General features: G+C 46.1%; 1 protein-coding gene across 1 annotated transcript in view; it reads left to right on the plus strand.

The window, feature by feature from the left end:
• Window positions 1-18,137, plus strand: part of nox5 (NADPH oxidase, EF-hand calcium binding domain 5) — a 71,349-nt gene extending 53,212 nt beyond the window's left edge. Inside the window, exons 15-17 of the mRNA XM_078241245.1 lie at window positions 2,344-2,443; window positions 7,661-7,827; window positions 17,847-18,137. Coding sequence (XP_078097371.1) covers window positions 2,344-2,443; window positions 7,661-7,827; window positions 17,847-17,981 — 402 coding nt within the window. The 3' untranslated portion in view covers window positions 17,982-18,137. The remainder of the gene's footprint in view (window positions 1-2,343; window positions 2,444-7,660; window positions 7,828-17,846) is intronic.
• The last annotated feature ends 488 nt before the right edge of the window (window positions 18,138-18,625 follow it).

Raw genomic sequence — 18,625 nt, forward strand, 5'->3', positions numbered from 1 at the left:
ACCTGTTTCTGTAATAAAACCAAAACAGTGAGTGGGATTTTCCAGCCGCGCTTACCCCGAAACCTAAAAATCCCGCCCGAGGTCAGCGGACTTTTCTATGGTCCACCCGTCGCTTGGAACAATTCCTGTGGCGGGTGGAACGGGAAAATCCACCCGAATGTGTCTACTTTTAGATGTGATTCTGCAATTGGGCAGCCCTTGTTGAACAATCCTGAGTTTGCTAATAGCCCCACTAGAAAATCAATTTAAGATAGATGAACCAAACTCATAATATTGCTCATTTATGCTTGCTAGATGCAGCATACACAGGGACCCACTCTTTGCCAACTAAAGGAATAAGTTCAACCCTTGTTCTTTTTTGAATTAAACTGTAGCTTGGGGGAGCGTGTTATGGCTTCAGTCAGGCCATTGAGATTGGCCTATTGGAGTATGAACTCCCCGATTAAGGACCCAATTGCTGGGCTAAACAGGGAGTCTTAGCCTTGTACTTAACTGGGAGTGTCAGTTCTTCTGACACCCCCGAAAGGGAGACTGCTGACTGCTAGCACTCTGTGTACTCCTGTTAGAGTTGTAAATAAAGGCATTTTGGTGAAGGGACTTCTGCCTCCACAGACTTATGACAGAGCCTATAGTTCAGCCAATCAGAGTCATCTCGCCAGTCAATCTTTTCACCTACAGTATAAATTGTTGTGATTGTTTGAAATTTGGCATTCCTGCATTTGTCCTGATGAGTGCCAGATGAAAAACTTCAGCAAAATGTCTCACTTTCGTTCTATAATCAAGTTCTGCACCACCAAGCAACATTTTTTGTTCAAGTTGAACCAAATGTGCCGTTCCCAAAGCTACAACTGTGAGGACATGAAACATGTTTAAGGTTTGCCTGTTGGGAATTAATGGTAAAATACTCAGACACTTCCATTAACAAACTATCTAGTAGAGTTATTTAGATCTCTTGTGTGTAGTTATTTTCTTCTTTCTGCCAACACTGATTGAATGCAGTTTGTGTGCAGCTAGTTGGCAGTTTAGCGCAGCTTGTAATGACTGATTTTTCAATTATCCCTCCCTCAATGGGAGGAAATATCCAATCCAATTTCACCCGCTTAAGATGGGGGGGTGGAACAGATTTTTGATCTCTCAGGGAATCAATAGATTATGGGGAACAGTCAGGAATATGAAGTTGAGGGAGGCGATGGCCGAAGGGTATTATCGGTAGACGATTAATTCAGAATCTCAGCTAACGTTCTGGGGATCCGGGTTTGAATCCCGCCACGGCAGATGGTGGAATTTGAATTCAATTAAACAAAATCTGGAATTAAGAATCTACTGATGACCATGAAACCATTGTCGATTGTCGGAAAAACCCATCTGGTTCACTAATGTCCCTTTAGGGAGGGAAATCTGCCGTCCTTACCCGGTCTGGCCCACATGTGACTCCAGAACCACAGCAATGTGGTTGACTCTCAACTGCCCTCTGAGCAGAGGCAACTAGGAATGGACAATAAGTGCTGACCCAGTCAGAGACACCCATGTCCCCCAAATGGATAAAAATAAAAGGCAAACTAGTCATGATCATACTGAACGGAGGGACCAAATGGCCTATTCCAGCTCCAATTTATTACGTTTGTATGGTTCTTGGCACAGTCTGGTAGATTCGGAGATCATTTGGACTGTGGTGAATTTTGTGCGGCATGGTGGTACAGTGGTTAGCACTGCTGCCTCACAGTGCCAGGGACCCCACATTTAATTCTGGGCTTGGGTGTCTGTCTGTGTGGAGTTTGCACATTCTCCCCATGTGTGTTTCCTCCGGGTGCTCCGATTTCCTTCCACAGTCCAAAGATGTGCAGGTTAGGTAGACTGGCTATACTAAATTGTCCCAGTGTCTAAAAATGTGTAGGTTGGCTGGATTAGCCATGGTAAACTGTCCCCTAGTGTGTGAAGATGTGTAAGTTAGGTGGATTAGTGGGGCAAATACGTGGGGCTATGGAGATAGAGCCTGGGTGGGATGATATGTCGGAAAGTTGGTGCAGACTCGATGGGCCAAATGGCCTCATTCTGCACTGTCGGGATTCTGTGATTCTATGAAATGCTACTTCCAATTAAGCAGAGATCATGAGTTAGAATCATAGAATCCATACAGTACAGAAGGAGGCCATTCAGCCCATTGAGCCTGCACCGACAACAATCCCACCCAGGCTCTAGCCCTGTAACCCCACATATCTAACCTGCTAGTCCCCCTGACAACAAGGGGCAATTTGGCATGGCCAATCCACCTAACCTATACAATCTTTAGAGTTGCAACTGGTTGTTTTGTAAGAGATTAATGATGATGGTTTGTGATTGCAGGTTGATTTTATCTGGATCAACAGGGATCAGAAATCATTTGAGTGGTTTGTTAGCCTCCTAACTAAACTAGAGATGGACCAGGCCGACGAAGAGCCTCAAGGTATGTTGTTACCAATGGAAGAAGAGTAGACTCATCCTCTTATACTGTGTCATTGCCAAGTCACAGCTGGCAACAGTAAACTGGCCTATCTACTTTTTAGTTATTATCACACAATGAGATCCTGGATCACAGGTAAGAATTAAATCACTGAGAGCCTATAGGTTTCTACCCGAGTCCTCAATAAGGAAATAAACAAAAACTTGCATTTATATAGCACCTGTCATGATTCTAGAACGTTCTGGAGTACTTTACAGTCAATGAAGTACTTTTTAAGTTTTGTCATGCAGAAAACCTGATAACCATTTGTACACAAAGAACTCACACAAACAGACTGGATAATAGAAACATAGAAACGAGAAGCAGGAGTAGGCCATTTGGCCCATCGAGTCTGCTCCCCCAATCATTTTAATCATGGCTGATCATTGAATTCAATATCCTGATCCTCCCTTCCCCCCCAAATCCCTTGATCCCTTTTGCCCCAGGAGCGATTTCTCATTTCTTCTTGAAATCACACAACGTTTTGGCCTCAACTACTTTCTGTGGTAGTGAATTCCACACATTCACCACTCTCTGGGTGAAGAAATTTCTCCTCACCTCAGTCCTAAAAGGTTTACCCCTTATCCTCAGACTAGGACCCCCTAGTTCTGGACTCCCCCACCATCGGGAACATTCTTTCTGAATCTACCCTGTCTAACCTTATTAGAATTGTATAACTTTCCATGAGGTCCCCTCTCACTCTTCTGAACTCCAGTGAATATAATAGGTGATGTTGAGGGATAAATTTTGGCCAGGACACTAGGGAAACCTTCCCTGCTCTTCTTCAATCTTGTGCCATGAGGTTTTTACATCCACCTCAGAGGGCAGACGGAGCCTCAGTTTAATGTTAATTCACAGTTCAGTAATACCTGCTAGATTTAATTCAAGTATAAACATGGATATGAGAAATGTTCCTATTATTCTCACCTGTGCACCTGGCAGTACAACTATAGGTTTTTATCTTTCCAGAGCTGGATTGTGTTTGGAGAGTGTTTTGTGTGCAGTTTTGGTCTCCCTTTCTGAGGAAGGATGTTCTTGCTCTCGAGGGAGTGCAGCAAAGGTTTACCAGGCTGATTCTGGGGATGGCAGGACTGATGTATGAGGAGAGATTGACTAGGTTAGGATTGTTTTTGCTGGAGTTCAAACAAATGAGGAGGGAGTTTCATAGAAACTTATAAAATATTAACAGGACTAGACAGGGTAGATGCAGGGAGGATGTTCCCGATGGTGGGGGAAATCCAGAACGAGGGGTCTCAGTCTGAGGATTCGGGTAGACCATTTAGGATGGAGATGAAGAGACATTTCTTCACCCAAAGAGTGGTGAGCCTATGGAATTCATTACCACAGGAAGTAGTTGTTGCCAAAACATTGAATGTATTCAAGAGGTGGCTGGATATAGCATTTGGTGCGAATGGGATCAAAGGTTATGGGGAGAAAGCAGGATTAGGCTATTGAGTCAGGTAATCAGCCATGATCGTGATGAATGGCAGAACAGGCTTGAAGGGCTGAATGGCCTATTGCTGCTCCTTTCTTCTATGTTTCTAGGAATTGTATAACACTGTGATGAAATACTGGTGGTTATGAACAGCTACATCATAAATCACTGATTAATTAAATATATGGCTACAGATCAAACGCTGGAAAATTGAATTACACCGGATAATTAATTTTTGGCTAGCATAGATGGGCTGAATGGCCTTCTTCTGTGCCGTAGACATTTATTATTCTATGAATTAAGAGTATTAATATTAAAACATGTGCTCCTTTTTTCTAAATTATACTGTTACGAAGATACTGACTGAGTCCAGGACTGTACTTGCATGCACGCCTTATGTGGAAGTCATAGAGGTCTACAGCACAGATAAAGGCCTTTCAGCCCATCGCATCTGCGCTGGTCAAAGCAAACCACCCAACCATTCTAATCCCATTCTCCAGCACTTGGTTTATAGCCATGTATGCCTTGGCATCGCAAGTGCAAATCTAAATGCTTCTTAAATGTTAAATCTTCTCCTTCTTCTTCTGTAAGGGGATTTTCTGGGGACTTCCATCTGGTGCCATGTATTGAGCTGAACTCAGTTAATACAAAGACTCGCAAATGACAGTATGCAGTTAAAGACCTTCTTTATTGACCAACTTGCATTGGGAGAGAGACAGTCGGAAGAATCCAACTTCTCTCTGATGTTACAGTATATGTGTAAAACGGATATACCTTTTTGAAGGTTCGTTTCTCCCGTCAAATCTATCATCCAAACTGTGAACCCTAGTTCTAGACATCCCCAACATCGGGAACATTTGTCCCGCATCTAGCCTGTCCAGTCCCATCAGGATTTTGTATGTTTCTATGAGATCCCCTTTCATTCTTCTAAATTCCAGTGAGTACAAGCCCAGTCGATCCAGTCTTTCTTCATATGTCTGCCCTGCCATTCCAAGAATCAGTCTGGTGAACCTTCGCTGGACTCCCTCAAAAGCAAGAATGTCCTTCCTCGGACTAGGAGACCTAAACTGCACACAATACTCAAGGTGTGGCCTCACCAAAGCCCTGTATAACTGCAGCAAGACATCCTTACTCCTTTACTCAAATCATCTTGCTATGAAAGCCAGCACGCCATCAGCTTTCCTCACCGCCTGCTGTACCTGTATGCCAACCTTCACTGACTGTTCCACCAGGTCACGTTGCACTTCCCCTTTTCCTAAATGCCACCATTCAGATAATAATCTTCCTTCCTGTTTTTGCCACCAAAGTGAATAATCTCACATTTATCCACATTATGTTGCATTTGCCAAGTATTTGCCCACTCAGCCAGCCTGTCCAAGTCACTCTGCAGCCTCTTGGCATCCTCCTCACAGCACACACTGACACCCAGCTTAGTGTCATCTGCAAAGTTGGAGCTATTGCATTCAATTCCTTCGTCCAAATCATTATGTGTGATTTTAAACATATCCAGAGCCATAAGATCAGCAATATGCCTGTGCTGAATTTCCTCATGAAAACAAGTCTGGTGAAGTTTAATTCAGGCCATGAGTCCATATTATGAACCTGTCCACAAATGCTGTTAACAGATTGATGTGGGACAATGGAACTAGGGCACTGTGGGTTTTCTTTGAGATCAAAACGTATGTTTAGGTTAGACTAAAGTCACTTCTAGTCTGCTGTTTCCTTGTGAGATACCTGATACGGAAGTGCTTGATGCCAATAATAGGTGTGATATGTGGAAAATTATTCTATGCTTTTGCAGGTGTTAGCCTTGGCTCAGTTGTAGATCTCCTAACCTCTGGGGTGGCACAGTGGTTAGCACTGCTGCCTCACAGTGCTCGGGACCCGAGTTTGATCCCCAGCTTGGGTCGCTGTCTGTGCAGAGTCCGCATGTTGTCTCCGTGTCTGGGTGAGTTTCCTCCAAGTGCTCCAGTTTCCTCCCACAATCTGAAGGACATGCAGGTTAGGTGCATTGGCTGTACTAAATTCTCCCTCAGTGTACCCGAACAGGTATCAGAGTGTGGTGACTTGGAGATTTTCACAGTAACTTCATTGCAGTGTTAATGCAAGCCTACTTGTGACACTAATAAATAAACTTTAAACTTTAAGCTCTGAATTAGAGCCCATTCCGACCTCTTGAACACATAATCTGCGCTGACAGTTTAGTGAAGTATTGAAGGAGGGCTACACTGTTACAGGTACTGAAATTTGGAAGCTGTGTTAAGTCATGGCCACATCTGTCCTCTCAAGTAGACAGAGGGAAATCCCAAAACACTGTTTGAATTGTCCTGGCCAGAATCTCTCACAGAACACCAGAAAACAAATCAGGTGCTCATTTATCTCATTGCTGTTTGTGGGCTCTTGCTGTGCACATGTTGGCTGCTCTACCTTGCTACATTGCAATGGTGAAAGCTCTTCAAAAATACTTAAAATATTCTTAAAGTAAAGTTTATTTATTATTCACAAGTAGGCTTACATTAACACTGCAATGAAGGTACTGTGAAATTCCCCTAGTCACCACACTCTGGCGCCTGTTCGGGTACACTGAGGGAGAACTTAGCACGGCCAATGCACCTAACCAGCACATCTTTCGGACTGTGGGTGGAAACCGGAGCACCCGGAGGAAACCCACGCAGACATGGGGAGAATATGCAGATTCCACACAGACAGTGACCCAAGCCAGGAATCGAACCCCGGTCCCTGGCGCTGTGAGGCAGCAGTGCTAACCCCTTTTGAATATCCTGAGGTCATGGATAAATACGCAAGTTCTTTCTATATTAACATGCCTCATATTTATTAGAACAAAAGTCATTAAAGGTGTTACAAGGAAGTCCTTCAGAAAAAATAAAGTTAATATTCATTTACTGAATCATTTTTGTCCCGGAAATGGAGTGGCACGGTGGCACAGTGGTCAGCACGGTGGCACAGTGGTCGGCACAGTGGTCAGCACTGGGACCTGGGTTCGATTCCTGGCTTGGGTGACTGTCTGTGGAGTTTGCACATTCTCCCCATGTCTGCATGGGTTTCCTCCGGCTGTTCCAGTTTCCTCCCACAGTCCAAAGTTGTGCAGGTTAGGTTGATTGGCCATGCTAAATTGCCCCTTAGTGTCCCAGGATATGTATGTTAGAGGGATTAACAGGGTAAATATGTGCGGTTTCGGGGATAGAGCCTGGGTGGGATTGTTGTCGGTGCAGACTCGATGGGCTGAATGGCCTCCTTCTGCACCGTAGGGATTCTATGATTCTATATGGATAGCATTGGAAAGGCTGAATTTACTGCCTATCTGTGATTGCTGTGGGAAGACTTTCAATGAGATGGTGTTGACAAAACTGCCAAGATTGACAATGTGTAAGAAAAGGAGAATACTTAATTAGTGCAAAACCCTGTCACTAAATTATTAGCGGCTCATTTGATTCTGTCCTTAACATTCAGAATCAAACTTCAGAATTGTTAATTGGTCATTTCTGACAAATGGACCTCAATCCGGATGGTGAAAGAGGAAATTAGATGCAAATTATTTTCTTGATAATTGGTTTATTTACAGAAAACAGCATTATATATGTCTGCCTCCTACTTAGCAGCCCAGTGTCCCAGCAGTCTCTCCTTGTATGTGCTCAGAGTACTTAATTAAACCATGCCCTTCACCTGTGTATTATATAACAATATAATTAACATATCATTAATAATTTCTTCCTCCCAATGTGTAGGTCGATTCTTGGAGATGCACATGTACATGACCTCTGCCCTCAGTAAAAACGACATGAAAGCTTTAGGTCTGCAGATGGCTCTGGACCTGTTGGCCAAGAAGGAGAATCGTGATTCCATCACAGGCCTACGGACCAGGACACAACCAGGTCGGCCGGATTGGAGGAAGGTAACTGTTTTCATCCACAGAGGGAAGAGGAATGCTCTTTATTGCAAGAGGATTTGAGTACAGGAGCAAAGATGTCTTACTTCAATTATATAGAGCCTTGGTTATACCACATCTGGAGTATTGTGTACAGTTTTGGTCTCCTTACTGAAGGAAGGATATACTTGCCATCGAGGGAGTGCAGCGGATGCTTACCAGACTAATTTTTAGGATGGCAGGGTTATCTTATGAGGAGAGACTGAGATAGCTGTGTCTATACTCTCGAATTTAGAAGAGTGAGAGATGATCTCATTGCAACTTACAAAATCCTTAAGGGGCTCGACAGAGTCAATGCAGAAAGGATGTTTCCTCTGGCTGGAATGTCTGGAACCAGGAGACACATTCTCAGAATAACAGGCAAGTCATTTACCATGCTGGGGCGGCATGGTGGCATGGTGGTTAGCCCTGCAGCCTCACAGCGCAGGGACCCAGGTTCGATTCCCGGCTTGTGTCACTGTGTGTGTGTGGAGTCTGCATGTTCTCCCCGTGTCTGCGTGGGTTTCCTCCGGGTGTTCCGGTTTCCTCCCACAGTCCAAAGATGTGCGCGTTAGGTTGATTGGCCATGCTGAATTGCCCCTGTGTCAGGGGGACCAGCTAGGGTAAATGCATGGAGTTGTGGGGGTGTGGCCTGGGTGGGATTGTGGTCAGTGCAGACTCGATGGGCCAAATGGTCTCCTTCTGCACTGTAGGGATTCTATATTTAGGACTGAGGAATTTTTTCATCTGAGGGTAGTGAATCTTTGGAATCCTCTACCCCAGAGGGCTGAAGCTCAATGATCAGGTATGTTCAAGACAGAGATCGATTTATCCCTAGATACTAATCACATCAAGAGTTATAGGGATAATGTAGGAAAATGGCGCTGAGTTAGATGATCAGGGGGATCTCATTGAAACTTACAGAATACTGAAAGGCCTGGATAGAGAGTACGTGAAAATGATGTTTCCATTAGTGAGTGAGACTAGGGTCCGCGGGCACAGCCTCAGAGTAAAGGGACGACCTTTTAGAACCCAGATGTTGAGGAATTTCTTCAGCCAGAGGGTGGTGAATTCATTGCAGCAGAAGGCTGTGGAAGCCAGGTCATTGAGTGTATTTAAGACAGAGATAGGTAAGTTCTTGATTGGTAAGGGGATCAAAGGTTATGGGGAAAAAGCGGGAGAGTGGGGTTGAGAAACAAATCAGCCATGATTGGATGGTGGAGCAGACTCGATGGGCCGAATGGCCTAATTCTACTTCTATATCTTATGGTCAGCAAGGATCTAATTGAATGACTGAGCAGGCTCGAGAGGCTGAATGGCCTATTCCTGGTCCTATGTTACTAAGTAAATGGAACTACAGGATCTTTTCCCTGTGGGTGGTGCGATGTACAAGTCCCAGGTTTGTGATAAGTTCCCTGATCCCACCCGAGGCAACGCCTGAGGTGCTACAATTGGCTTTATTGTCCCGACGTCGGGGAACTGTCAAGGAAAGAGCAGCTGGAGGTAGGGTGACAGAAGAGGTGGTGACAAACATGAAACGGGCTCACAGACACCAGTCCATCTTCTGCAAACACTGGAGATCCATCTTGGACTCTATGGGCCCAATTTTACCATCAAGTTGCGCCCGTCTTTGGGTGTGAAAGCTTGGTAAAGTCGGGCGTGAGGCGCGTAGTGCAATCCGCGTTCGCCTCTGCGCTTTGGCGTGCATTTAAATTGACTTAATGGGCTGCATGTCCAACCTTACCGGCTCTTCCCCCTTTACCACCACGTTCGCCCATCCAGAATCGGCGTGAAACAGACATGCTCCACAAAGGTCCGATTCAGGCGCTCCTGTTAGTGAGGAGGTAGGTGCCAAGCGTCCGACAGCTCCCTGCTTGAGAATGGGGGGCGGGGGAAGGTGGGTCCGATGGATCTCTGGTTGAGATCGGTGGGAGGGAAGTGGGGATCCGCTGCCACTCTGCCTTAGATCAGTGAGAGGGAAGGGGGGCCCGCGATCAGTCTGGGTGGCAGGAGTGTGGGGGGGGGGATAAGGTGGTCAGTAATGTTGTGGGGGTGGGGCAATGTCTGTGGGGGCCAGGGGGAGGCATTATCCGGCCTGGGAGGGATGTGGCAGGGGAGCTGCATTCTATCTTTTTATCTTGCACATTCGTGGTTGGAGGCGCCGATCGGAGCTGCAGCATTTCATATTTTTTCAGGCAGAGTGCGTATGGGGGCGCCTGAGAACGGGTCTAAAAGTCAGATCTGAAACACTCCCAGTTTCAAGTCTGCCCAGCACCTAGAATCCAAATGGTAAAATAGGGCCCTTGGAGTCAGTTTGTTTTCCTCATCGCTTTACAGCCTAGTAACCGGCACATTTAATAGAAAATTTGGTCTACATCAATTTCTCATCTCTTCCTTTTCCCCTCTCGCTACCTTAGTGATTGTAACATTCTTTGTTTCCCTGATTGTTTTAATGTTTCTGTCCATTGACAGATGGAAAGCTCATTTCCAATCCGTAATAATGCCTTGTTTTCCTGTTAAGCATCTTATCACCCTTTCCACTCAATCCCCTTCTTAAGTTTCCCTACTTCCTCTTTTCTATTTTACTGATTCTGTTCCCTGCTCCTTTGGTGATGGCAACATCATGGGATTGTAATCCAGACGCTCAGATTTATGCCCCAGACATGAGTTTCAATTTAAATAATTAATAAATCAGAATAAAATGCTAATCTTATTAATAATGATCATGAAAGTACCAGATTGTGGTAAAGACTCACGTGATTCACTAACGTCCTTCAAGACATCTGCCTTCATTAGCTGGACTGTGCAACATGTAACTCCAGACCCAGGGCAATGGCCGAAATCTCACCACCGTTCACACCGATGGGATTTTCCCATCCCGCTGCAGTGAACGGAGATTTGGCTGGCTGCCAAATTCTCCAACCTCGCTGCAGCGGGAGCGTGGCAGATAAGATCATGCCCATTGTAGAATCATAGAAGAATCTCTACAATGCAGAAGCCATACGGCCCATCGAGCCTGCACTGACCACAGTCCCACCCTAGTCCCCCTGACACGAAGGGGCAATTCAGCATGGCCAATCCACCTAACCTGCACATCTTTGGACTGTGGGAGGAAACCAGACCACCCAGAGGAAACCCACGCAGACATGGGGAGAATGTGCAAACTCCACACAGACAGTGACCCAAGCCAGGATTCGAACCCAGGTCCCTAGCACTGTGAGGCAGCAGTGCTAACCACTGTGCCACCGTGTCGCCCCTGTGTTTGACTCTTAACTGCCGACTGAATTGGCAAAACAAGTCACCTCTTCTGCTTCAGAAAAACACACTGCGGGCTGGATTTTCCAACCCCACTAAGATCAATGGACGTTTGAATGGCTTGCTACATTTCATGGCCTCGCCTCCGCGGTAACATGGCGGTAAACTTCCGTCCTGTACCGGCAGTACATGCACTGCAGTGGCTCATGTAGGCGGTTCACCCAACTTTTCCAAGCACTGTTAGAGATGGACACTAACTGCTGGCCCTGCCAACCATACTCATATCCCAAGAATGAATAGAAAGGGCAAGAGAAAGAGAATTTGAGAAGAGCTTTAGCCTCTCTGATAGGGTATATCAATGATGTGGAGATGCCGGCGTTGGACTGGGGTAAACACAGTAAAAAGTCTAACAACACCAGGTTAAAGTCCAACAGGTTTATTTGGTAGCAAAAGCCACTAGCTTTCGGAACAGGCTGTTCCCTCGTCAGGTGGGTGGGAGTTCTGATCACAAACAGGGCACAAAGACACAAACTCAATTTACATGAATAATGATTGGAATGTGAGTCTTTACAGCTAATCAAGTCTTAAAGGTACAGACAATGTGAGTGGACGGAGCATTAAGCACAGGTTAAAGAGATGTGTATTGTCTCCAGACAGGACAGCTAGTGAGATTTTGCACATGCAAGCAAGTTGTGGGAGTTACAAATAGTGTGACATGAACCCAATATCCCGGTTGAGGCTGTCCTCATGTGTGCGGAACCTGGCCATCAGTCTCTGCTCAGCGACTCTGCGCTGTCGGGTGTCGTGAAGGCCGCTTTGGAGAACGCTTACCCGGAGATCAGAGGCTGAATGCCCGTGACCGCTGAAGTGCTCCCCAACAGGAAGAGAACAGTCTTGCCTGGTGATTGTCGAGCGGTGTTCATTCATCCGTTGTCGTAGCGTCTGCATGGTTTCCCCAATGTATCATGCCTCGGGACATCCTTTCCTACAGCGTAACAGGTAGACAACGTTGGCCGAGTTGCAAGAGTATGTACCGTGTACCTGGTGGATGGTGTTCTCGCGTGAGATGATGGCATCCGTGTCGATGATCCAGCACGTCTTGCAGAGGTTGCTTTGGCAGGGTTGTGTGGTGTCATGGTCACTGTTCTCCTGAAGGCTGGGTAGTTTGCTGCGGACAATGGTCTGTTTGAGGTTGTGCGGTTGTTTGAAGGCAAGAAGTGGGGGTGTGGGGATGGCCTTGGCGAGATGTTCGTCTTCATCAATGACATGTTGAAGGCTCCGGAGGAGATGTCGTAGCTTCTCCGCTCTGGGGAAGTACTCTTCGTCATCCAGTAATGGCCATACAGCCCACAATGCTACGTGTTGAAGTCAGTTTGAGATTTCTACCCCCTCCATTTATATCGTGGAATCAGCTCTGTAGGTAGGTGAGGCTACTAAAGTGATGAATTTTGTGCCTGTTTACACTGCAGATGGATCCAGAGATTGCAATAAACAATAGTACAGCTGAAGGATTTGCACAGGGACATTTGTTTTAAAGATATATTTAGAATGTTGCCATTCTGCTGTTGAATGTTCCTCAATGTCAAGTGCCCACCTATTCAATGACAGCGTACAGTTCCATCAGTAGAATGAAATGTTTCACAGGAGCATCATCAAACAAAAGTTGACACCAAGACACGTAAGATGATATCAGGAAAGATGAGCAGAAGCTTGGTCAAAGGGTTAGCTTTTAAAAAGCGTCTTAAAGGAGGAGAGGGAGATGTTCAGACTAAACAATGTCAACACTGCACTCTGGGTGCCCAGTGGTTCCTGCAACAACAACCTTTGCCACTTAGCAGGTCTGACAGCATCTGTGGGGAGAGAATAGAGCCAATGCTTCAAGTCTAAATGATCCTTCTCAGAGCTGAGAGCAAAGAGAATCAGCGGAGATTTACACTATGAGGGTGTGGGGGATGGAATGGGACAGTATTTTGCTTTTAACTTTTACCACTTGCCAGACCATCCCGGTATGGGGGCAGCACAGTGGCACCGTGGTTAGCACTGCTGACTCACAGCGCCAGGATCCCAGGTTCAAATCTCGGCTTGGGTCACTGTCTGTGTGGAGTTTGCATGTTCTCCCGTGTCTGCGTGGGTTTCCTCCAAGTGCTCTGGTTTCCTCCCACAGTCCAAAGATGTGCGGGTTAGGTTGATTGGCCATGCTAAATTGCCCCTTAGCGTCAGGGGGGACGAGCTAGGGTAAATGAATGTGGGTCTGGGGTTAGCGTCTTGGTGGGATTGTGGTCGGTGCAGACTCGATGGGCCGAATGGCCTCCTTCTGTACTATAGCATTCTAAGATTCTATCATGGATGAGCATTTGTTTCCCAGTTCCTGCAGATGCGAGCCCCATCTCATAGATTCATAGAAACCCTACAGTGCAGAAAGAGGCCATTTGGCCCATCGGGTCTGCACCGACCAGAATCCCACCCAGGCCCTACCCCCATATCCCTACATATTTTACCCGCTAACCCCTCTAACCTACTCATCTCAGGACACTAAGGGGCAATTTTAGCATGGCCAATCAACCTAACCCGCACATCTTTGGACTGTGGGAGGAAACCGGAGCACCCGGAGGAAACCCACGCAGACACGAGGAGAATGTGCAAACTCCACACAGACAGTGACCCAAGCCGGGAATCGAACCCAGGTCCCTGGAGCTGTGAAGCAGCAGTGCTAACCACTGTGCTACCGTGCCGCCCATTTGCATCATAGTTCTGCTTCCAAAGATAGGGCTGTCTCAGGAGACAGGATGTGATGAGGTTGGGGTTAACCAGCTAACTAACTCCCATCAAAGCATTGTGGTGGGCTGCCATGCCTCAGCTGCCTTTTAAAGCTGAATGTTGGTGTTGGGGAGTTCAGGGATGTGGGATAATTGGGACAAAAACTCAGCAGGTCTGGCAGCACCTGAAGCAGAGTTAATGTTTCGGGTCCGCGGGATTCTGGAGACATATGAGCCGGAATTCTCTGGCCGTTCACGTAGGCAGGATTTTCCGGTCCTGCCGATAGTGTACCCCGCTGGCGTGGGGTGACGTCAATGGGAAATCCCATTGACAGCGGCGAGACCAGAGAATCCCACCTCTGGCAAACAACATGCCACCTCTCGCCAGCAGGAAACATGCGTCTGGGAGGCTGGAGAATCTCGGCCATGGAATCGGAACGTGAACTCTGATTCTCCAGATCTCCGCAGATGCTGAGATCTTTTTTCAGATTTCCAGCTTCTGCAGTATTTTGCGTTTATCTGGGGAGATAATCGAAGCACAGTCATGCACATCATAAGAACATAAGAACTAGGAGCAGGAGTGGGTCATCTGGACTGTCGAAGCTGCTCCACCATTCAATAAGATTATGGCTGATCTTTTCGGGAACTCAGTTCCACTTACCCGCCCGCCCACCATAACCCTTAATTCCTTTACTGTTCAAAAACTTATCTATCCTTGCCTTAAAAACATTCAATGAGGTAGCCTCAACTGCTTCACTGGGCAGCGAGTTCCACAGATTCACAACCCTTTGGGTGAAGAAGTTCCTCCTCAACTCAGTCCTAAATCTGCTCCCCCTTATTTTGAGGCCATGCTCCCTGGTTCTATCATGTCGTGATATAGGCACAGCTTACAATCCTTAAGCCTTTGTTACAGAGGAATACTACCAAGGAGCAAGCACAAAGGAAAGGACAAGAAGAGGATAATTTAATTATATAAACTAGTAATTGTTACTTGAGCAATATAGTGTGCGTGCCAACTTTTTTATATTCCGAAAGCAAAATGTTGAATGGACACATTAAAAATAATTTATAGCAGGGACACTTTACACAGCATCTTAAATTACATAACAACTGTAAAAAGAGCTTTTAGATTATGACAGAGTGACACATTGATTGCTCTCCTGTTAGAGCTGTAAATCATTGATTTTTATTCTCCCTATCTTTCCTCTGTACTATCGATTTCAGTCAGTAATTATGTGGGTGTGAAATGTGTATCAAAGCCGACACAGCAATTTAATCTAATGATACATGTTTTACAGTAACAATCACTAATGCATTGCGAAAAAGAAGTTGCATTAAGAAGTATTTTAATAATATGTTGTAAAACTCACAGTCGCTCAACACAAGCAGCAGTAACCTTGCCTTTATTAACCTCCCGCAGGGGAGTTTGTGGCATTTGTCTGAGTGCTTTATTTGTATTAATTCACATTTGGAGGTTTCCTGCACCGCAAATATAACAATTGATGGTTAAACTCACTTCCTGTGGGACCGAGATGAGCTGATTAGATTTTCAGTGCATTTGGGTCAAAGAAATCAAAAAATTGAACTTCAGACAAGAGCCCTTAATGAACTGAGCATTTCCCAGTATAGTGCACAATCAGCCTGGAATTGTATTTAAATTCAGGAGAAGGTGCAGAGTAGATCTAATAATTACTTGAGGAATACATCATGTACTATAGTTTGTACAAACTGAACCTTTGCTACTCCAGTCTCGCCTTTCATCCTTAGTCCTGGATTTATGCACTGTATTGCACAGAATTTACAGCACAGGAACAGGCCATTTGGCCCAGCTGGTCTATGCTAGTGATTTATTTATTTATTAGTGTCACAAGTAGGCTTACATTAACACTGAAATGAAGTTACTGTGAAAATCTCCTAGTCGTCACACTCCGGCGCCTGTTTGGGTACACTGAGGGAGAATTTAGCACGGCCAATGCATCTAACCCGCACGTCTTTCAGACCGTGGGAGGAAACCGGAACACCCGGTGGAAACCCACGCAGACACCGGGAGAACGTGCAGACTCCACGCAGACAGTGACCCAAATGAACCCAGGGTCCCTGGTGCTGTGAGGCAGCTATGCTAACCTCTGTGCCACCATGCCATAGTGTTTATGCTCCACACGATGCTGTGCCCAACCTACTCCCAATTTCATCTCAACCCCGATGTGGTGATTGCCCCTTAAGGGCAACACAGTAGAGTAAGGGTCACCTGGTCTGGGTGACCAATCAGGATTCAGGGTGGGGAATCACCCAGGGGGAGGAGCTCTTTTAGGTGGCGGTATTTTAGAGCTAGCTGCAAACATGCTGCCAGTCCTGAAGATCACTAAACAAATCCTGTTCTGTTTCCCAATGAAATCTCTGAAAGAGCGTCATTACAACCTATCGGCATATTTCTATTCCTATCTCCATTGTGTACATTCCTGAACTCTAATTCATTTCCCACATCTTATGGTTCGCAAAGGGAGGCTTTAATCTGTTTCCATACCTAGTAATTCTTCAAAAAAGTTGCTAGTCTATTACTAGGGTCTTATGGCTTGAGGGGGGCAATTCCACAGCAAGCGTGGCTGTCCAGGAGCCTCTCCCACTCTTACCGTTAGCCATCGGCATGTTAGAAAGGACTTGCAGATTGACAATCAACCTGTTTGGCGGTGTTATGAATGTACCTTCTTCGGCCATCAAGTCCTGGGGTGGGACTCAGACCCGGAGTGTCTGGCTCAGAGGCAGGGATGCCACCCACTGTGCCACAAATGGCACTGATGCCTCACAGCACCAGGGACCCGGGTTCAATTCCAACCTCCGATGTAACTGACGGTTACTGAAAAGTCAAGTTCCATTTCTGTTTGGAATTTTTGCAGGCGCTTTAGGGCTTGGATTCCATGTTGTTCCCCATTTACAATGAGGCCCGGTGATAAATAGGCATTGAATAAAGCCAAATTCCATTTTGATTGCTTGGAATTTCTCCGGGTGCTCCGTTTTCCTCCCACAGTCTACAGGTTAGATGGGACCAAAAGAGAAAATGCTGGAAAATCTCAGCAGGTCTGGCAGCACCTGTAAGGAGAGAAAAGAGCTGATGTTTCAAGTCCAGATGAGCCTTTGTCAAAGCTGTCATCTGGACTCAAAACATCAGTTCTTTTAAGAAATCATAGAAGAAATCATAGAAACCCTACAGTACAGAAAGAGGCCATTTGGCCCATCGAGTCTGCACCGACCACAATCCCACCCAGGCCCTACGCCCATATCCCTCCACATTTTACCCGCTAATCCCTCTAATCTACACATCCCAGGCCACTAAGGGGCAATTTGAGCATGGCCAATCAACCTAACCCGCACATTTTTGGACTGTGGGAGGAAACCGGAGCACCCGGAGGAAACCCACGCAGACACGAGGAGAATGTGCAAACTCCACACAGACAGTGACCCAAGCCGGGAATCGAACCCGGGTCCCTGGAGCTGTGAAGCAGCAGTGCTAACCACTGTGCTACCGTGCCGCCCTTTCTCTCCTTACAGATGCTGCCAGACCCGCTGAGATTTTCCAGCATTTTCCCTTTTGGTTTCAGATTCCAGCATCCGCAGTAATTTGCTTTTATACAGGTTAGGTGGATTAGCTATGCTAAATTGACCCTACTGTCGGGGGATTAGCAGAGTAAATGTGTGGGGTTACTGGTGGGATTGTGGTCAGTGCAGACTCGATGGGCTGAATGGCCTCCTTCTGCACTGTAGGGATTCTATGATTCTAAATTTCCCCTTAGTGTCTCAAGATGAGTAGATTAGATTGATTAGCCATGGGAAATGTGTGGCGTTACAGGGAGAGGCTACTCTGTCAGAGAGTCAGTGCAGAAATGCAGAAACACTCATTCGCAATCAGACTGATATCTTTGCAAGTCAAGTATCCAGCAACTTTCATACTCGTTGAGTGGCATGATAAATTATTATGATGAGTTGTGTTTTAACTTCCAGGTTTTCCAAAAGATTGCTGAAGAAAAGAAGGGGAAGGTCCATGTTTTCTTCTGTGGTTCTCCAGTCTTGGCCAAAACAATCAAGGCTGAATGCGAGCATTTCGGCTTCAAGTTCTACAAAGAGAACTTCCAGTGATGTGGTAACGGTGGTCAATAAAGCGGATCTCCCTCTGGTACAATGTACAGGCTGCAAACACCCAACTGGAACCTCCACTACCCAACATAAGTGGAAAGGATTCACCCGGTGGGCAATGGGAATTTGGTGATTTGATTCGATTTATTATTGTCACATAGGGCGGCACGGTGGCACAGTGGTTAGCACTGCTGCCTCACAGCACCAGGGACCTGGGTTTGATTCTGGACTTGGGCCACTGCCTGTGTGGAGTTTGCATGTTCTCCCCATGTCTGCTTGGGTTTCCTCTGGGTCCTCCGGTTTCCTCCCACTGTCCAAAGATATGCAGGTTAGCTGGATTGGTCATGCTAAATTGCTCCTTCATGTCCCAAGATGTGTAGGTTAGGGGGATTAGTGGGGTAAATACTTGGAGTTACGGGGAACAGGTCTGGGTGGAATTTCCCCTTAGTGTCAGGGGGTTATGTGTGGTTACAAGGATTGGACTTGGGAGGGATTGTTGTCGATGGGCTGAATGGCCTCCTTCTGCACTGTAGGGATTCTATTATTCTCTGTATGAGTATACAGTGAAAAATATTGTTTCTTGCGCACTATATAGACAAAGCATACCATTCATAGAGTACATAAGGGAGAAGGAAAGGAGAAGGTGC

The sequence above is a fragment of the Mustelus asterias genome, chromosome 24, assembly GCF_964213995.1.
Source record: "Mustelus asterias chromosome 24, sMusAst1.hap1.1, whole genome shotgun sequence".
Lineage (NCBI taxonomy): Eukaryota > Metazoa > Chordata > Chondrichthyes > Carcharhiniformes > Triakidae > Mustelus > Mustelus asterias.